The sequence below is a fragment of the Panthera tigris genome, chromosome A2, assembly GCF_018350195.1.
Source record: "Panthera tigris isolate Pti1 chromosome A2, P.tigris_Pti1_mat1.1, whole genome shotgun sequence".
NCBI classification, from domain to species: domain Eukaryota; kingdom Metazoa; phylum Chordata; class Mammalia; order Carnivora; family Felidae; genus Panthera; species Panthera tigris.
Genome location: NC_056661.1, coordinates 959750 through 978382, shown reverse-complemented (window position 1 = coordinate 978382; position 18633 = coordinate 959750). Strand labels below are relative to the sequence as shown.

The 18633-nt window shown below is 62.8% G+C and overlaps 2 protein-coding genes across 14 annotated transcripts in view; both read left to right on the top strand.

Moving 5' to 3' along the window:
- The window catches only part of TCF3 (transcription factor 3), a 30929-nt gene extending 21256 nt beyond the window's left edge, over window positions 1-9673 (top strand). Inside the window, exons 9-19 of one of the 12 annotated variants that reach the window (XM_042977588.1) lie at window positions 93-195; window positions 274-380; window positions 465-597; window positions 917-975; window positions 1082-1160; window positions 1966-2039; window positions 2384-2542; window positions 2633-2756; window positions 5968-6103; window positions 8596-8819; window positions 8947-9673. In XM_042977588.1, coding sequence (XP_042833522.1) covers window positions 93-195; window positions 274-380; window positions 465-597; window positions 917-975; window positions 1082-1160; window positions 1966-2039; window positions 2384-2542; window positions 2633-2756; window positions 5968-6103; window positions 8596-8819; window positions 8947-9089 — 1341 coding nt within the window. In that variant the 3' untranslated portion in view covers window positions 9090-9673. Of the gene's footprint in view, window positions 1-92; window positions 196-273; window positions 381-464; window positions 598-916; window positions 976-1081; window positions 1161-1965; window positions 2040-2383; window positions 2543-2632; window positions 2757-5967; window positions 6104-6281; window positions 6518-8592; window positions 8820-8946 lie in introns of those variants that run through there. The other 11 variants (XM_042977587.1, XM_042977586.1, XM_042977592.1 and 8 more) reach the window with 11 other exon arrangements.
- Window positions 9674-15732: 6059 nt separating this feature from the next.
- On the top strand, window positions 15733-18270 carry LOC122236512 (cytochrome b-c1 complex subunit 10). Of its 2 annotated transcripts, none has more exons than XM_042977584.1 (3): window positions 15733-15850; window positions 17260-17408; window positions 18007-18270. In XM_042977584.1, the coding sequence occupies exons 1-2, from the start codon at window positions 15801-15803 to the stop codon at window positions 17378-17380; spliced, it is 171 nt and encodes a 56-aa protein (XP_042833518.1). In that variant the 5' UTR covers window positions 15733-15800; the 3' UTR covers window positions 17381-17408; window positions 18007-18270. The 2 variants fall into 2 exon arrangements, with proteins under 2 accessions (XP_042833518.1, XP_042833519.1); XM_042977585.1 differs by having other exon boundaries at window positions 17863-18270.
- Window positions 18271-18633: the final 363 nt, after the last annotated feature.

Genomic DNA, 18633 nt, shown 5'->3' with positions numbered 1-18633 from the left:
AGTGCTGGGGAAGGTCAGCTGCACAGAGGGGTGGGGTGTCCTCCTCCCCCCACCCCCACCCCCCCCACTTGACCGCACCCGCCCGCCCACAGGTGTACCCGTCCAGCTCAGGTGACGACTACGGCAGGGACACCGCCGCCTACCCACCCGCCAAGACCCCCGGCGGCACCTACCCTACCCCCTTCTACACGGCAGGTATGTGGGGGCTCGCCTGAGGGGGCCGGGGCTGGGGCCCACCCCCCCGCCCGCCTCACCGTCTGCCCCCCCCTGCAGATGGCAGCCTGCAGCCTTCGGCCGAGCTCTGGAATCCCCCGGGCCAGGCAGGCTTCGGGCCCGTGCTGGGCGGGGGCTTCGGCGGCCTGCAGCCACACGAGCGCATGGTGAGTACGGCCTGGGTGGTGGGGGGCTGGGGGGGAGGGGGCGCCCCGCCGGACCCCGCCTGACCCCGCCTGACCCGCCCCCAGGGCTACCAGCTGCACGGAGCGGAGGTGAACGGACGGCTGCCAGCGGTGCCCACCTTCTCCTTGGCCCCCGCAGCCGCCTACGGCAGCGCCCCCAGCCACACGCCCCCCGTCAGCGGGGCCGACGGCCTCCTGGGTACGGCCTCGTCCTGCCGCCTCCCTCTCCCAGTCCCGCCCTCCGTGTCCGCGTCGTGGGCCGCGCCCGCCGAGTCTGGCAACGGCTTCTGGAAGGGCGGGTCCCGCTTTGCTTTGCGTCAGAGTCTCCGTGGAGGCGGGTGGCGGGACGCCAGGCCAGAACCCAGACCCAGGCCGGGCTGCCCGGTGCCGGGCGAGGGCGCCTGTGTCGGGCACGGAAGGACCAAGCGCACGGGGGCTCCCCGTCAGCCGGGCATGGGGCCGGCTGGGTGCCGGGGCCGCCGCGTCCCTGACGTGGGGCTTCGCCTCTCCACCCCCAGGCTCCCGCGGGACGTCGGCCGGCAGCTCTGGGGACGCCCTCGGGAAGGCATTGGCCTCGGTGAGGCGTGGGACGGGGTGGCGGGCGAGGCGGGGCCGGCGAGCCGGGAGCCCGAGCCTGCCCCTGACCACGCGGCGGGTGGCCCCATCTCTCCTCCCTGTCGCAGATCTACTCCCCGGATCACTCGAGCAATAACTTCTCTTCCAGCCCCTCGACCCCCGTGGGCTCCCCTCAGGGCCTGGCAGGTCTGTGTGCGGTGCTGGGGAGGGGAGGGGGGCTGCATCCGGTACCCCGGCCCTGGCTGGGCCACCTGCCCCGGAGCTCGTGTTCCCGTGGGCATCCCAGAGAGGCTGTCTCTCTGGGACCGAGAGGTGATCTCTGAGCCAGTCCGCGCTGTGTGAGCCGTGAGGGGCAGATGGGATCTCGCAGGGCCAGGGCACGGGGTCCACCCGCCAGAGTGGCAGGCGGGGGCCCCCAGCTGGACTCTGGGTCACGCACGTGTCAGTGTTCGTCCACCTCCTGCACGATAGTTAGGCACCAGTCGCGCGACCCTCTGCTTGACCCTGCCGAGGGGGGGATGGGTCCTCCTGTTCCCAGGAAGACACACCCGGGCATCAGCTCGCTGTGAAGTTTTGGGGAGGCCGGGTGGTTTTGTTAGAAACCCCGCAGGCCCTCACCTGTGCGGCAGGGAGCCCCCGGGGCCCTCGCCTCACCTCGGCCCGTGCAGGGGCCCGGGGTCAACCACTGCCCTGCTCTGGCTTCTGAGACTCCTGCCACGTGTGCCGCCAGGCTGCCTTCCTCGTGGGAGGCGGGGTGTGGGTCTCGGAGACGGTGGGTTCCCAGGAGCCCCGCCTGGCCTCCCCGCCGGAGCTAAATTCCCAACTTGGCCCTTAGACCAGCCTTGCGGGCATCGGGGTCCCCGGGTGGCCGGCCCGGGCGTGACCGTCCCCTTGGCCGCCTCCCCACCCGGTCTCTCCCTCCGGCTCCCATCCGGCTGGTTACGCACCCAGCCACGGGTGTCCCCGTTGACGCACCACCCACCCCTTCCAGGGACGTCTCAGTGGACCCGAACAGGAGCCCCCGGTGCCTTATCGCCCAGCTACGATGGGGGTCGTCACAGCCTGGTGAGCCTCCTGCCCCAGCCTTCCAGGGTGGGGGGGGCATGGTCCTCGTGGGTGTGACATTGGTAGGGATACCTGTTCCTGGGATAGAAGGGTCGCCCGTGAGGGCAGCTCAGCGTGTCTGCTGTGACCGGCTTCTGTGACTTCGAAACCATGTCCCGGGAGGGCCGTTCGGTCTCCCGTGACCAGCGGAATTTATAGGACAGATGCCCCGGTGATGGTGAACTCGTGGGGCGGGAGGAACAAAGCTGGTGGACCGTGGTGGTGGCCTCCCGGCCGGCGGAGTAGAACCGTGCAGGGTCCCCGCGTCTGGGCCCTTCACCAGCTCCCTCCGCACTCCCTTCCAGAACAAGGTAGAGGACCGCCTGGACGAGGCCATCCACGTGCTGCGCAGTCACGCGGTGGGCACGGCAGCTGATGGTCACGGGCTGCTGCCTGGCCACGGGGCCCTGGCCTCCGGCTTCCCCGGCCCCGTCCTGCCCCTGGGTGGGCGACACGCCAGCCTGGTGAGTGCTGTCTGAGGGCGGGCTGAGGGGGACGGGGGTGGGGGGGCAAGGTGGGCCGGCCGACTGACCAGCCCTCTCCCCTGCCTGCAGGTGGGAGGCGGCCATTCGGAAGAAACGCCCACAGGCGGCGGCAACCTCGCGCACAGCCACGTAGCCCTCCCCAGCCAGCCCGGCCCCCTCCCCGACCTCTCTCGGCCACCAGAGTCCTACAGTGGTAAGCCTCCGCGTCCCGGCTGGGACGGTGGAAGGGGGTGGCCGGCGCCCTGGGGTCAGCTGTGCCCTGACGTCCTGTGCGAGGCCCGGTCAGCGGGTGGTGTGCCCCTGAATGGGGTTCGTCTTCTGGAAAACGGTGGCAGAGGAGCTGAGAGCCGCCAGGCTGGGGCCGGGCCAGGGGTCTGCTCTCTGCCAGGCCCCGGGGTGGGGCCCCCACCATACACAGCATCCCCCGCGCCTTGCACTGGGAGGCCCTTCAGGAGGCCAGCCAGGTCAGCCTGTCTGTTCCTTCCTGCAGGGAGGTGGAGCCTGATGTCCTCACATTCGCTTGTTGGGGGCTCCCGGCACGTGCACATACACATTCAGCGTCAGTTGTGCGCCTGGGGCTCTTCTCGGCGCCGGGGGGGGGGGGGGGGTGAACTGAGAATTAAACAAAAAAGCCTGTTCCTGCGGGGGTGACACTGGAGTGGGGAAGATCAACAGTGGACTCGATGCAAAAGGAAAGGGGCAAAAGTGGGGAGGAAGGGGTGCGAGATTGTGGCGTTTGAGCCGAGATAGGCAGGAGCAAAAGCTGACAGGTACTTGAGTGAGGCGTGTGCAAAGGCCCTGGGGCTGGATGATGGTGTGTTGAAGAAATAGGAGCCCTGTGTTGAGTGAGGGGAAGAAAGGGGAGGGCGGGTAAGGAGAGGGTGAGGTCAGGGAGGGGACCAGGCAAGTCTCTCGCAGGGTCTTGGGGGAGGACTGGGCTTTAACCCTGAGGCACCAGGAGAGCCCTAGAGGGCTGTGGGCCGGGCAGGGACCTGCCAGACGCGGTGCTCATGGGTGCCCTCTGGTGGCAGCAAGGAGAACAGACCCGTGTGGCACCTGAAGTCCAGGGTGGAGGGGACTGTGCTGGGCCTGGAAGGTAGGGGGGGGGCCGCTGGCGAGTTCTGGGTATTCAGAAGGCACAGAGGCCACAGGATTTCAGATGCAGGGTTGGTGGTGGGATTTGGGTCTGGAGTTCAGGGTGGGGTCCAGGCCTCCTCGGCGTTTGGTGGAGTTCAGGGTGGGGGGTGGGGCGACTGTACCACAGGTTCCTGAGATGAGGACCCCAAGCTGGACAACGTGGGGTCAGGGTCGTGGCCGGCGGCTGTGGGGTGTGAACTTTGCAGGGAAAGGACCGAGGAGGTGACTGCCTTGAGCGCGGCTGGAGGGAGGCCCGTGGCCAGTAGGCATCGTTCCCGCTGTGGCCGGAGGCCTCCCGGGGGGGGACGGGGGGGCAACGCCCCCCCCCATGTCCCATGCTGACGCTGGCTCCACTGTGGTGGGGGAAACCGAGGCCCAGACAGGGGCCGGCCTGCTGGGCAGTGCACACACCACATGCCCACCTTGTGGAAAATGCCACATCACACAGTAACAGGATGTGGGTAACGATGGTGCCACCTGCTGTCTGGAGCCCCCAGGAGGCGGCCACGCAGCCCACGTTAGGGCAGCTTCTCTCTGTCTCTCTCTTTTTTTTTGGTTTATCCCTTTTTGAGAGAGCGTGAGTGGGGGAGGGGCAGAGAGAGGGAGACACCGAATCCGAAGCAGGCTCCAGGCTCCGAGCTGTCGGCACAGAGCCCGAAGTGGGGCTCAAACTCACAAACCGTGAGATCGTGACCTGAGCCGAAGTCGACGCCTAACCGACTGAGCCCCCCCAAGCGCCCCCTCTGCATGTCTTGATTTTTATAACTCTTTGCTGAGGGTCTCAGGGGACACTGGATGGTATCTGGGACATGTGTGGTCATCACAACTGGGGAGCTCCTAGCATTGAGTTGGGGGGGGGGCAGGGATGCTGCTTGACCCCTCACAGTGCCTAGGATGCCCCGATGTCCGTGGTGTGTTGGGGGGATTCCATGAGCTGAATCTTGTATCCCCGAGTCCTCCCCTCCCCCCCCCACCTGGCCCTGCCCTCCCAGTTCACCTGTTGCAGAGCTCCAAGTTCAAGATTGCTGTGTGCCTTTAAACCCTGTGTGTGTGTGTGTGTGTGTGTGTGTGTGTGTGTGTGTGTGTGTGTGTTTTAATTTGTTGATTTTGTGGGGGAGGGTCAGAGAGAGGGAGAGAGGATCCCAAGCAGGCTCCAGGCTCCAAGCTGTCAGCACAGAGCCTGACACGGGGCTCAATCGCATGAACCAAGAGATCATAACCCGAGCTGAAGTCGGACGCTTAGCCGACTGAGACACCCAGGCACCCCAAAGCCTAGATTTCATCGTGCGGTGTTGGGCTTTGTGAAATTGGCACCCTGCTGGCATGATGCACTGGCTGGGAGGGCCACCTTGCTGCTGGTGGCTGAGGATGGGCCCTGGCGCTAGTGTAGACCGTTACATTGTTTCGCACTCTGTTGTTGTGAGGTGCTTTCTGCCACATTCCGAAGCTTGTGCCCAAGAGTTTCTTGAGTGTGATTCCAGGTTGTGGGGATCGGGGGTTGCATGTACCCTTCCGATAATGCCAGATTATTTCCCAAACTGGCCCTGCCAACTTCCCTCCCACGGGCAGTCCTTCCAAGTTGTTAGGTCCTGCCGAGTCCGCCGATTTAATGGCTTATCGGATCCTGATTTGCATTTTCTCAGTTTCGTGGTGTGGTGCCATGGCCACTTCCTTGTATAGGAATTGCCCACTGGGAACCCTCCCTGTTTTCCTGTTGAGCCGCTGGTCCTTTTATTGGTTTGTAGGAGCTCTTTACATATTATGGAGACCAACCTTCACCGATTTATACACGACAAGTATTGCTTGTGGCATATTTTCTTATTTTTTTGGTAGGGTATCCTGGTAATCGGAAATTCTCAATAGGTAGAGTTGAGTTTAGCAATTTCTTTCTTCGTTCGAGAATAGCTCTTTTAGTATTTCAGGAACTAGTTCCCCCACCTCTAAGTCATAGCAAAGTCTCCACGCGTTTTCTTCTAAAGGTTGTCGAGTATCCCCTCTCCCTCCAGACCTTGGTCTGTCTGGAACTGATGACTGTGGCCTGAGGGAGGGACCTGATTCTGGGTGTGTGTTTTGTTTTTTTGTTATTGCTGTTCCATTGGGTTTTGTTGGGGGGAGTTTGGGGTTTTTGGTTTTTCTTGTTGTTGTTGTTGTTTTGCAAACAAAGGCCTGGCTCTCCCAGGAGAGCTCACCACAGCTCACAAGGGGCAGAAGGGATGGGTCAAGTGGCCCTGGAGGTGCCCCGGACCCTAACCCCAGGCCTGTCTTAGGGCTCGGGCGCGCCAGTGCCGTCTCGGGTACCGGTGAGATCAAACGGGAGGAGAAGGAAGACGAGGAGGACGCCTCAGTGGCTGACAACTCGGAAGAGGAGAAGAAGGAGTTGAAGCCCCCCCGGACTCGGACCAGGTGCCAGCCCTCCCTCAGCCCCCGCCCCGCCCCGCCCCGCCCCGCAGGACGCACGCACGCACGCACACGCGCACACGCACACGGCGCCCACACCGCGAGGCCGTCGGCGGGCCCCCGCCTGCCCCCCCGCCTCACTGTCTCCCTCTGGCCCCCGGGCCCCCCCCCCTCCCCCCCGTAGCCCGGACGAGGACGAGGACGACCTTCTCCCCCCAGAGCAGAAGGCTGAGCGGGAGAAGGAGCGCCGGGTGGCCAATAACGCTCGGGAGCGGCTGCGGGTCCGAGACATCAATGAGGCTTTTAAGGAGCTGGGGCGCATGTGCCAGCTGCACCTCAACAGTGAGAAGCCCCAGACCAAACTGCTCATCCTGCACCAGGCCGTGTCGGTCATCCTGAACCTGGAGCAGCAGGTGCGAGGTCAGTGGGGGCGCCGCTCCCCTCCCCCGCCGCTGCTGCCCTCGCTCTCCCCCCACTTCCTGGAGCCAGACTCCCCTGCTGTGACTGTCCCTCTCCTGCAGCCACCGCCCTGCCCTGCTGTGACCTCCCCCTGCAGCCACCGTCCTGCCTTGCTGTGACCTCCCCCCCCCCCCCCCCCCCAGTCGCTGTCCCCCCTATTGACCAGGGCCGCCTAGCCTGGCTCCGCGGTCCCCTGTGGCACAGGAGGACCGTCTTCGTACCCCTAGCCCTGCAGGCCCGGACACTGCAGCTTTGACTTGCGTCCCTGGAGCCCGGGGATCCCCGCCCACCCCAGCCGTTCCCCCTCTTGGGAAGCCTGTAGCTCTCTGGCTGAGGCCCCTGTGCCCCAGGGCAAAGGTCACTGTCACTCCCAGCAGACACATTCTGGGGCCATGTCAGCCCGTCAGACCCCATCTACAGGTGGGGGTCCCCGCACCCCGTTTCCCAGGGCTTTGTGTGTGGATCCAGAAAGACCCCCGTGGGACTTGGCTCCCCATCTCAGCTGCTTCCTTAACGCGCCCTCCTGTTCCCGCGCGCCCGTTAACCCTTTCTTTCCTGCAGTGCTGTCGCTTGGACCGGAGCTGGGGCCCTAGCCCACCCGGCCTGCTGTCCCCTCAGCTCTGAGGTTTCCGTGTTTCCATGGTGGTGTGGGCACCCCCCCCGCCGCCGTGTTCCCCGCACCAGCTCTCTGCTCTCTGCCTCTCGCCCCCCCCCCCCCCCCCCCGTCTCCGCCCACCCGACCCTTTGCTTCCACGGCAGCCCCTCCTTACCTCGCACTTGCTGCCCAAGCCCCGGATGGCAGGGCTGCGACCTTGGGGTCTTTCCTCCCCCCAAAGCCCCCCAGTCGGGACTTGAGGGAAGAAAGGAGACCAAGGGGTGCGCCAGCCTCAGGCCTGTCAGTTTGGTCTGCGCGCTTGTCCTGGGCTCCGGGGGCCGCCGCCACCGCCGCCACCCGGCAGGATCCGCTCAGGCCCAGGGCAGGTGGGTGGGGGCACGGCAGCAGCGCCCCAGCACAGGAGCAGGACAGGGCAGCAGGGAGCGGCTCAGATGCAGGGGCCTGGGCCCTCCGCGTCTTGGGCGCACACCGCAGCCGGGCCTTCGCCGTGTCTGTATCATGTTCCGCGGGACCAAGCGCGGCACTGTCCCAAGTGCAATTTGCCCCCACCCTACTGACAAGGGCACGGAGGGAAGTCCCTTGGGCAGAACCGCATGGCTACACAGTTTGTAGGGCTTGAGCCAGGGTTTGGACCCAGCAGGCAGGTGTCTGATCTCCAGAGTCACGTGTGAGTGCGGCCCGGTCCACAGCAGGTGCTCGGGAACTCGGAGCCACTGCTTGGTCAGGTGGGGCTGTTCACGGTAGTGGGGAGAGCAGAAGGCCCAGGGAGCCCACCCTCCCGGCCCAGAGTCGGGGCCTGTGGACAGGGCGCCTGTGGCCATGCCACATCCAGCTGTTGGTGTGGCCAGAGTCCGGTGTGGGCAGAAGGCGGGGGTCAGGCCTTTGCCTGCTGAGCCAGAGTCTTCTCTGCCTCTCCCACCCACGCTGGTCCGGTCAGCTCAGGCCTAGCACTCCTAGCCTGCTCTGGCCAGGGAAGATCATTCCGGGATCCTCCTGGCCCGGGTCTCCTCCCCTGCCTTCCTGGCCAGTCCTTGGGCATGTGGAATGGGCAGAGGGCAAGGGATGCCCTCCTGCACCCCACAGATCCCCAGATGGGGACCCCAGGCCCTACCTCCCCTCTCTGGGAACAGTCACACGTCGGTCTGCTTTGCAAGGAACCACACGCACACACAGCCTTGCCTACAGCCGGCCCCAAGGGTGGGCACAGAGACAGGCACACGCCCAGGGTCTCTGCTCCAGGAGTGTGTGCCCTGTGCACACAAATGAGCACGTTCCTGTGGGCATGAGCACGCACGTGCTCACAAACACACACACACACACACACACACACACACACAAGCACGCACGCGCACACACATCAGCAGGTGCCTGCCTGCACGCCCCGCACGTAACTAACAGAGGCCCCGGTGCTGTGACCCAGCAGTACGGAGGAGGTGCTGTCCCTGGAGGAGAAAGACCTGAGGGACCGGGAGAGGCGCATGGCCAATAACGCGCGGGAGCGGGTGCGCGTGCGCGACATTAACGAGGCCTTCCGGGAGCTGGGGCGCATGTGCCAGATGCACCTCAAGTCGGACAAGGCGCAGACCAAGCTGCTCATCCTGCAGCAGGCCGTGCAGGTCATTCTGGGCCTGGAGCAGCAGGTGCGAGGTAGGCTCCCGGCCGGGCGGCCCCGCCCCCGCCACGCCCCGCCCCCCGCCCCCTCCTCCAGCGCTCGCTCGCTCGCTCTCGCTCTCTCCGGAGGGGACGCGCTCCCACGTTGTTCTCCCTCCCCCAGAGCGTAACCTGAACCCCAAAGCGGCCTGCTTGAAGCGCAGAGAAGAGGAGAAGGTGTCGGGCGTGGTCGGAGACCCCCAGATGGTGCTTTCGGCGGCCCACCCGGGCCTGAGTGAGCCCCACAACCCCGGCGGGCACATGTGAGAGGGGCGCCGCGCGGGACAGAGTGCGGGACAGAGCGGGACGAGTGACCGGCCCACGCCCCGGCCCCGTGCGCGCCTGTGGTCGGCATTGAGCCGGCACCGCCCCGGGGGGAGGGGGCAGGGGTGGGGGCGCCCCTCCCCGGCCTTGAGCCCCCCACCCCCGGGTCTCACGGCCTTGACACCTGGGGACTTACCTGACGGATCCTGAAACTGCAGCCCAGGCCCGGCCCAAAGGGGCAGTTTTGTTTTGTTTTTTATTTGTAAAGAAAACCAGAAAGTGAGCAAGATATACACTTTGTCAGAAGAGACAAAAAATGCCTTAAGTCTAAAACGCGGGGGAGTCCGAACCTGCCGCTCGCCGGACGCGGAAGCTGCACAGACCGGCCGGTTCTGGACGAGCCGGCGAACGTGCCTACGCCTAACCCTTGTCTTAAGGAAAACAAAGGACGTTAGTTAGGAGATTTTTTTTTTTTTTAATGTATTAGGAAATTAGCAACAAGGATGCCTTTGATCTTTTTTTTTAAGCTTTTTTGCATATGTTTTGTAAGCAACAAATTTTTTGTATAAAAGTCTCCTGTCTCTTGCTATTTCTGCTGCTGATTCTAGAGCTGAGCGTTGCATTTCACGATCAACAGATTATTAAAAGTGTATTGAAAAGACCACTGTAAACCTGAGGTCCCCCCCCCCCCCCAAACCCCGGGCACAAAGTGTCTCCCAGCTGCTGCTCTCCCAGATGGTGTTTAAGAGTCTAGGTGGTTCCCTTGGTTTGGTGAGACTGTGAAGTGGTGGGCGGGCCTCTCCCCTCCCTCTGGAAGGGGGGTGGTGTCTGCAGGGAGGCAGTGATCCTCCCATGAGGACTGCCTCGGAGCCCCTGAAAGCAGCTTGGTCCCCAGGCGCTTCCCCACGGCCTGCTGGCCCCCGTGTCCCTCCCCGGGACCCCACAAGCTGCTCTCCCAGTCTGCAGGCCTCCCCGACTTGGATTTTGTTGGGACCAGTGTTCTGGGCGCAGGGACCATACCGCTGAGCCCGGTGCTACAGGGGCCTCCTGAGACCCCGTCCTCGGTTCCTCTGACCTGGGGACCTGGCCTGCATACCACTCAGGGCCGGCACAGAAGCCCTCACCCACCAGGTGACTGTCCCCAGACCCCAGAAAGCACTCAGGCTTTGTACCTGCTCACCTATAAGACCAGGAGGGTGGGGCCCCTTCGGCCCTTGGTGGCCCTATCCCAGGCCCAGGTCCCAGGTCTGAGTCCCCACTCTGGTCTCACGTGTCACCCAGCAGACCAGCTCCTCCCAGCTTGCCCAGGACCGTCCGGGGCTTAGAGTGAAAGCCCTTGTCCTTGGAGTCGCTGCAGCCCCAGGGAAGCCGGGACCATTGGCCCCTCCGTCTGATATCTGGGCGCAGATCAGCCACACGGGTCGTATGGACCCCAGGGTTCACCGCAGCACACCAGCCTGACGCACTCCCGGAGCCCTCGGACTCCCCGAGGCTAAGGAGCTGGGCGCCCGCAAGGGAAGCACCAGGCAGGACCTCCGGAGCTACCTCCCATCCTGAGGTTGCCTGGGGCCTCCCGCCGGGTGGTTCCCCACCCGAGACTGATGGAGACTGGCCAGGGGTCAGTGAGGAGCCGTGGGCTCGCGAGGGACTCTCCCTGCTGACACCCCCGGCCTGTGCGGGTCTCGTGTGTCTTTCGGGGAACCTGCCTCAGTCCCCCTCCTACTCTGCTTCTGCGGTCACAGGCGGGGGCCCAGGAGCCTCTGCCCCACCCCCCACTACCTGACTTTGTATTCCGTGTAAGGCAGCCTTGGGGGAGGGGAGACCCACGACCCTGGGGAAGCGTGCCGAGTGCCTCAAGGTAACTGGTTTTCAACAACAACAACAAAAAAGCTCTTTGAGAAAAATGATTTTATCTAGATGTCACCACGGCTGGCTGGATTCCTTGGGATGTTTTTAAGCAATCCTCCCTGAAGTTGACCTGGAGAGCTGTCCTGTACATAACAGCACTGTAGCAATAAATGACATTTTATGACAATGCTGGCTGCCCCAAGGCTCTCAGCCGCTGCGCTTACAGACCAACAGGGGAGGGTCCCATGGCAGGTGGCCACGCTGGGGGTCTGGGGACAGAGGCTGCGGCCCTGGGCGTGCGAGCCTCCGGGGGCAGCCGTGACACACACACACACACACACACACACACGGATGTGGCCTAAACCTTGAAGAATTTATTCTCGTTCTGGAAGCGAAGTCCCAGGACAAGGTGCTGAGGGGCTGCCTGCCCTCCCTCTCGTCCAGCCTCTGGTGGTCCAGGTGGCCCTCAGCTTGTGGCCACATCACTCCCTCCATCTTCTAGTGGCTTCTCTCTCTCCGCACATGTCTGCGTCCAGATTCCCCTCTTACAAGGAAAGCCACAGAGTGACAGGAAAGGTGCTCAGCATGATGGTTCCGGAACCAAAGCTCAGGTCAGGTGGGAAACCTGCACTTGTAACAAGGGCTCCTGGGGGTCTGGGCCTGGGCCTGGCTCACCGGGGCAAAAGCCACTCCCTGAGATACTGCCTATTAATTTTTAAAATAATGTAATATACCAAAGCCCACTGGACTATGCACATTGTGTAAGTTGGACGGTGTATGAATTGTACAAAAAAGGTGTTTAAAAACAGATGATAAAGGGGGCGTCTGAGTGGCTCAGGTCATGATCTCACGGTCCGTGAGTTCGAGCCCCCCGTCGGGCTCTGTGCTAACAGTGCAGAGCCTGCCTGGGATTCTCTCTCTCCCTCTCTCTCTGCCCCTCCCTCAAAATAAATAAACTTTTAAAAAAGCAGGGAGGGGGGAGGGGTGTTGCCTGAGTGGCTTGGTCTGTTAAGCGTCCGACTTCGGCTCAGGTCATGATCTCACGGTCCGTGAGTTCGAGCCCCGCGTCAGGCTCTGTGCTGACAGCTCGGAGCCTGGAGCCTGCTTCGGATTCTGGGTCTCCCTCTCTCTCTGCCCCTCCTCCTGCTCCTGCTCTGTGTCTCTGTCTCTTCTCTCTCTCAAAAATAAACATTAAAAACAATGAAGTGTTCCGTGAGGCACCACCCCCCCACCCCAGGACCAGCTCCGTGGGCGTCACCCCCCCACCCCAGGGCCAGTTCCATGGACATCACTCCCCTACCCCAGGACCATCTCGTGGGCATTCTGGGAGGAGCACTGCCTGACCTGCCGGAAGGAACTGCAGAGGCAGGGAGCAGCCACAGGAGACTCAGTGCCACGGATGTGCCACGACCTAGCAGCGGCAGTGGTATCCCGAGAATAGTCGCAGCGTGCAGGTCACTGTGCTCGTGTCGCGTGCCTTCGCCCCGGCCCCAGACAGCCCCAGGCCTTCCCGGCTCTTGGGAGGCCGCACTCGGCCCAGGCCTGACCAGAACCCCCAGCAGTCCTGCTGCCCCCTCCCCCACCCCGGCCAGGGCAGAACAGCACGTGCCAGACCAAGACAGGGACAGCGCCTCCCCGCTAGTTGTCCTCGGAGACCACCCCACACCACGGTGTGACGCCAACGGCTCTTTAAGAGATGCCCACGTCCAACCCCGGAGCCTGAGATCGTGGCCTTGTTTGGAAAAAGGGCTGTTGCAGGTGTAATTAAGGATCTTGGGGCAGGATGGGCCTCCACCAGTGACCAGCATCCTCGTAAGAGAGAAGAGAAGCTGCGAGCCAGGGGCACCTGGAGCCCCCAGGGGCTGGAAGAGGCGGACGGAGGCAGCCCCGTGACACCACCCCGGAAACCCTGTCTGTCGTCTCGAGCCACCCAGTGTGACCACGGCAAACAGCGTGGGTGTCCTTTTCAAAGCAGCAAACTACCCAAATCCAGCAGGAACACACACGTCTCTGGCAGGAGCCTCAACAGGTGTGACTGCTTCGGAAAAATCCGCTGTCGTGCCCCCGGCGCTAAGGTCATGTTGCACATCAGTTACGCCTACCCGTGCCTCCCGGCCCGGACGTGACTGTTCATCAGCCGCATCTGGAACCGCCCAGACCGGGAGCAACCCAAATGCCCTTGACCAGGTGAGTGGGTGAACACAGGTCCACCCTTCCACGGAACACGACCAGGGGTAGAAGGAACGTGCCAGTGACAGACACGGTAAGCCGGGGCACTCGGAAGTCACCGTGTCGCACGGGGGAAGCCAGGCACCAAGGAGAACATACTGCATAGAAAAGTCTAGAAGATGCAGGTGAACTGACAGAAGGGTGGTTGCTGGGGCTGGGAGGGGTGGGAGAGGGTCCAGAAGGGCGGGAGGAAGGCTCGAGGGCACCTTGACCGCCACGGTGCTTCCGTGCGCACGCACAGGTCCAATATCACGTTGTATGTTTTCAGGACGTGCGTTTTTGTAGGTCAAGTATATCTCATCAAGCGGTAAAGATTTTTAAATGAAAAAAAAAAAATCCATCAACGGGGAAACAGATACACGCGTCCACCACACACATGAGGACACATCCCTCGGCCACAGCAGGAGTGAGGCGCCCACCCCCGCTGCCCCACGGACAGACCCCCGAACACACGACACTCAGGGAGGGAACCAGACACGAGACGCCACACGGGGTGAAACTCAGTTTATGTGAAATATCCACAACGTGCTCATCCACGGACAGGAAGGGGGCTCGTGGCGGCCAGGGGCTGGGGGGGGGGGTGGTGACAGCTGATGGGGACGGAACGGAGCTTCTTCTGGACGCGATGAAATCTGTCTGCAACTAGACAGAGGGAGTGGTTGCCCAATTTTGTCAACGCACTCAATGCCACCAAAATAATTCAGTTTAAAATGGTTAACTGTATGTGGGGCGCCTGGGTGGCTCAGTCGGTTGAGCCTCCGACTTAGGCTCAGGTCATGATCTCATGGTTCGTGGGTTCGAGCCCCGTGTCGCGCTCTGTGCTGACAGCTCAGGGCCTGGAGCCTGCTTCCGATTCCGTGTCTCCCTCTCTTTGCCCCTGACCCACTTGCATTCTGTCTCTCTCTCAAAAATAAACATTAAAATAATAATAATAATAATAATAAAAATAAAACGGTTAACTGTATGAATGCCACAGCAATAAAAACGAGAAAAGGAGTCCCGTTTCCCCCAAGGGCCAGACAGAACTACCACAGGGAGTCCTGGAGGCCCCGGCAGAGGACCAGCAGGATGTGAGAAAGGAGAGGACTTTTTGCTTATCTACCACCTCTTGGGCTCTCAGAATCCTGGCTCTTCCCTTTTGGGGGGTCCTCCCCGCCCCAGCTTCCGCTCACGTCCTCTGAGAAGTGTCTGCCTCGGCTCCATTTCCACAGCAGGCCAAAGACAACAGGCCTCAGAACGTTTCCTGCAATGACTGGGGAAGAAGACCTGTCTTCCTTCAAGGGCTGCTGGAACGTTAACCCAGAGCTTCCACACGCCACTGCTCAGAGAGAGCTCACCAAAGAGCAGGGACAGCTTTCAGAAGAGCTGAGACATGGAGAAAGAGAGATCCGTAATGATAGTGCCAGACTCCTGGATCTAGCCGTGCCTGAAGCCATAAAAAAAGCCAACATGCCATAAAACTTCCTTCTTTTCTCTTACACTGGTTTTTGGTTTGTATCACTTGAAAGAAAAACATTCTGCCTTATGAGCTGAAGTGCATTAGGCAGAAGGAGCAATGAGGCAAGGCTTCAGGAACGGCTGGACCTAGGACCTGCAGCCCTCAAGCCCCTATGCCCATCTCTACTCACTTTTTCAGGCAGCGTTATTCTGTGTCTCTCTCAACAACCTGCGTGACGGCCTCTATATCCGGTTTAAGTTTCCACCAACCGACAGATCCCCTGCGATCCCAAGCTCAAAACCCCAGAGCAACTGTAAAGACGAGAAACGACGTCCAATCCAGGAACAACGAGCACCTGCGGAGCCCCGACCGTGGTCTCTACACGTCATTGCCGGGACCCACCCGCAGTCTGCGGCCAGGGCCGGGTCGGGACCTGCAGCCCCCATGGGAACTGCCGTCTTGCAGGAAACCGGGGAGCGGCCGCCCGGAGCGGGGCAAGGCGGGGCTCCGGTCCTTACCTCCTGCATTCGGTGCCGGGGCCGCAGAGGCAGTGACTGGAGCGGGCGAGCCCAGGCGGGCCCGGGGGACCCACCGGTCCCGGCGGGCCGTCCGCGAACAGAACGGACGCTTGCGGCTCCAGGAGCCGGGCCGCCCTCCGCCGCCAGGGCGAGGTCGACGTGCGAGAAGCTGCCCACCGGCCTCCGAACGGCAGGCAGCTCCGGTGCGCGCACTGTGGCTGCGGAGGCGCGGCCATGTGGCCTACGTCCCGCCGACCGTTCCAGGCGTGGCTTCAAGCGGCACCCTCCCTCTGTGCGACCCCGGGCAAGTCCCCTTCCCCGCGGGGCCCGTCTCCTTAATTGGGAACGAAGTTCTGGCTGGCAGCAAAGACACAGAATCACCAGCCAAATGTTGCCAGCGGCTGCGCTGCTGGGGGCCACTCCGACCGCGGGCGCGGAGACCACACCCTCCTCCCGGCCCTGCCCACTCTCTGCCGCTTCCGTAACGACTTCCGACTCTCCCCGGAAGTGGCTGCAAATGTCTTCCGGGTCCGCGCGCGCAGCAACCGGGGGCGCCGGGCGTGGCGCCTTCGACTCGCCCGGGGCGGGGCCTTCCGGTGCGCCTGCGCGCTGCGGCGGCCGCGCTTGCGCAGGACGACGGGGAGGCAGCCGGGGTCACCCTGAGCTGCGCACCGCGCCGCGATGCTGAGCAGGTTCCTGGGCCCGCGCTACCGCGAGCTGGCCAGAAACTGGTGAGCATGTGCCCCCGGGCCCCGTCGTCTCCAACCGGGACCCCTTCTGGAGCCGGGTCCCAGATGGGACAGGCGCAGAGCGGCGGAGCGGCAGGCTCCTGACCTCCGCCTGGGCGCACACGGCCGCCGGGTCTCTGCAGCACCCCCGGCTCGGGTGCCCGCGGGCACACCAGGGACACGGGGCGGGTGGCGCACACCCTCCCTAGAGGGAAGGCTCCTGGGACATCACTAAGCCTCGCCGCCGTGGGGCGGCGGCAGGAAAAGTTGAGCCGAGAACCTGTGCCCACATCAGCAATAACCCGTGAGCCCACCGAGGCGCCAGGTGGGGGGCGTGGGCCGCACTCGGGGTCGTCACTGGCGAGGTGGGGGGCCTTCCAGCCCTCACCCCCACCGTCCCAGGCGCGCGGCTGACCACGATCCGGCCAGGTGAGGACGGACCTGGAATAGCTACATAGCTAGTGGCTCCGCAGAGCGGTCAGCTTCAAACTACCAGCACGTATCCTGTCCCAGTCTGTGTGGGTCAAGGATGCGGGCACCCCTGGGCTGGAGCCACCACACAGTCTCAGGAGGCTGCAGTCTCGTCCAAAGACTCTGCTCGGGGGTCTTCCCAGGCTCGAGTGTGTGATTGCTGGAGGGGCGCCTTCAGTTCTCTGCCATGTGGGCTCCTCTGTAGGGCAGCCCAGGTGGCCGCTGGCTTCCCCCAAAGAGAGCAGGAGCAAGCCAGAGCGCCTGTGCCGGAAGCTTGTGTTCATAAGGTCACCCCTGCGAGCCTCGCTCATTACAGACCAGACACTGGGTCCTGCCCAGGTGCGGAGGGGGGAGGTACACCAGGCATGAACATCAGGGGGGACTGTGGGAGCCACTGTGGACTCCCACAAATCACAGGACATAGTGAGGAGTGGGCATGGTGGGTCAGAGCTAGACTCAGCTCGGTGCCCTGGATCTGTACCATGTGGCCGAGTATCCTTGGGGTAGTGACCTGCTCTTCCTGTGCTGTGTGCTCCGCGTCTGTAAGACCAAGACCCTGATACTCCCCTCAGTCCTATGGCCGTCATGAGTCAACTGTAAACCTCATAGTTGGTGCCTGCATGCAGACATTAGCTATTGTGACGGGTGGTTATGAGCTTGGGGTTTTTAAGTTTTTTTAAGCAAATCCCCCCCGCCCCCCCACCAAAAAAAAACCTTAAGAAGATCCCAGTGTAAAAGCAGATGGGAGTGAAGGCCACTCAGGCTCTTCTGCTGTGTGCCCACCCCATGGAGCTGTCAGAGGGTCTGCACACACCGGGCAGGGCCTGGGGGGGTGGGGGGTGGGCGCTGAATCAGTGGCAGCTGGGGACGGGGAGAGACCCAGAAATACAGCTGGGAGGGAGATTCCCGGGCAGGACCTGACCCCCGCTGTCCTCTGGCAGGATTCCCACAGCAGGCATGTGGGGCGCCGTGGGCACCGTGGGGCTGGTGTGGGCCACAGACTGGCGGCTCATTCTGGACTGGGTGCCCTACATCAACGGCAAGTTTAAGAAGGACGATTAGTGAGACTGACCCTCCTCGGATCCCTGTGGTAAGTTTTGGCAGCCGTCAGCAGGTGAACCCTGCGGTTCCCGCGTGGCAGAGGGGGCTTCCGTGGGGCTGCTTCTCCATACCTCCAGAGCTGGGGTGGCAGGTCCGGGAGCCTCACCTGCACCGTTGGCCCTGGAGAATCCTGAATCCTGCCCGAGGGTGGAGCTCTGGGCTGGGCCCTGCACGCACCTCCTGCCCGCCAACGCAGAACTGCCAACCAGCACCCCTGGGCGTGGGACCGGGGAAGGGGCAGTGCCCCCGCACGGCCAGCCCGGGGGCTGACTGCGCATCCCGCACCATGCCGCCCCGGTCGGCCCAGCCCCGGGCGTGATGGAGGGATACCCCATTTTACAAGCGGGGCAGGGGGGAGCTGACCCACAGCTGCTGGCCTGCCTGTGTGCCAGTCTGCAGTCCGCATGACAGGCTGCAGCGCCTCCTACGTCCCCATCTTCCAGAAGGGCCCCGGGCCTGCGGCAGCCAAGCGGCATCACCGGATTTGATTTTGGAGCCCGACAGTGGCCTCTGTCCTCATCACCACTCAGCGCCTCCTTTCCTACAAGAGCAGGAGCCGGGGGCTCACCCTGCCGTCTCCCCTCCAGGTGTCTGCGGTGCTGCCCCCTCCCACGTGAGGTCCTGTGGTGCCTGGAACAGCCCAGCGTGACTCAGGACTCTGTTTCTGACAACAGCTTTCATGTTTGAATGCACACAGCATTAAACCGTGCTCTGAAACCCGCCCCCCACCCGACGTGGTCATGCTGGCGACTTGGTAACCTTCACCGCAGCCCTGGTGGCTTGAGTGACCGACCCCTGGGGTCCTTTCAGTTCCAAAATTTTGCAAATTAGAAATTTCTCAATGGCCGACAGAAGTTGGTTACTTAAGATGCTTAATGGGTAATACCTGTAAAGCGTACCTATCGCTACCTTAAGAAATTTCCCCACAACTTGGTGTAAAACAGCAAACATCTATTACCCCCGGGTTTCTGTGGGCAAGAATTTAGGAGTAACTTAGTCGGGTGGTCCCGGCTCCGGGTGGCTCAGGAGGAAGCAGTTAAGGCATCCGAGGCTGGACCGGGGCGGGAGGAGCTGCTCGCGTGGGTGCCCTCCTGTAGGGGCCTTGGGGGCCACTTTTCATCTCTGCAGGTGGACACCATGGGTCTTTAGTGACCTTTCCCCAGAAGTGTCTCCATCATCACCTCGTCCACACCTGTCAGAAGCACGAGCCCACA

What these genes read in the sequence shown, in the direction of transcription:
- LOC122236512 (XM_042977584.1), top strand. Translation starts at nt 15,801, where the DNA reads ATGCTGAGCAGGTTCCTGGGCCCGCGCTACCGCGAGCTGGCCAGAAAC. An exon ending in CGCGAGCTGGCCAGAAACTG is followed by an intron (nt 15,851 to 17,259) that starts GTGAGCATGTGC and finishes GTCCTCTGGCAG; the next exon opens with GATTCCCACAGCAGGCATGT.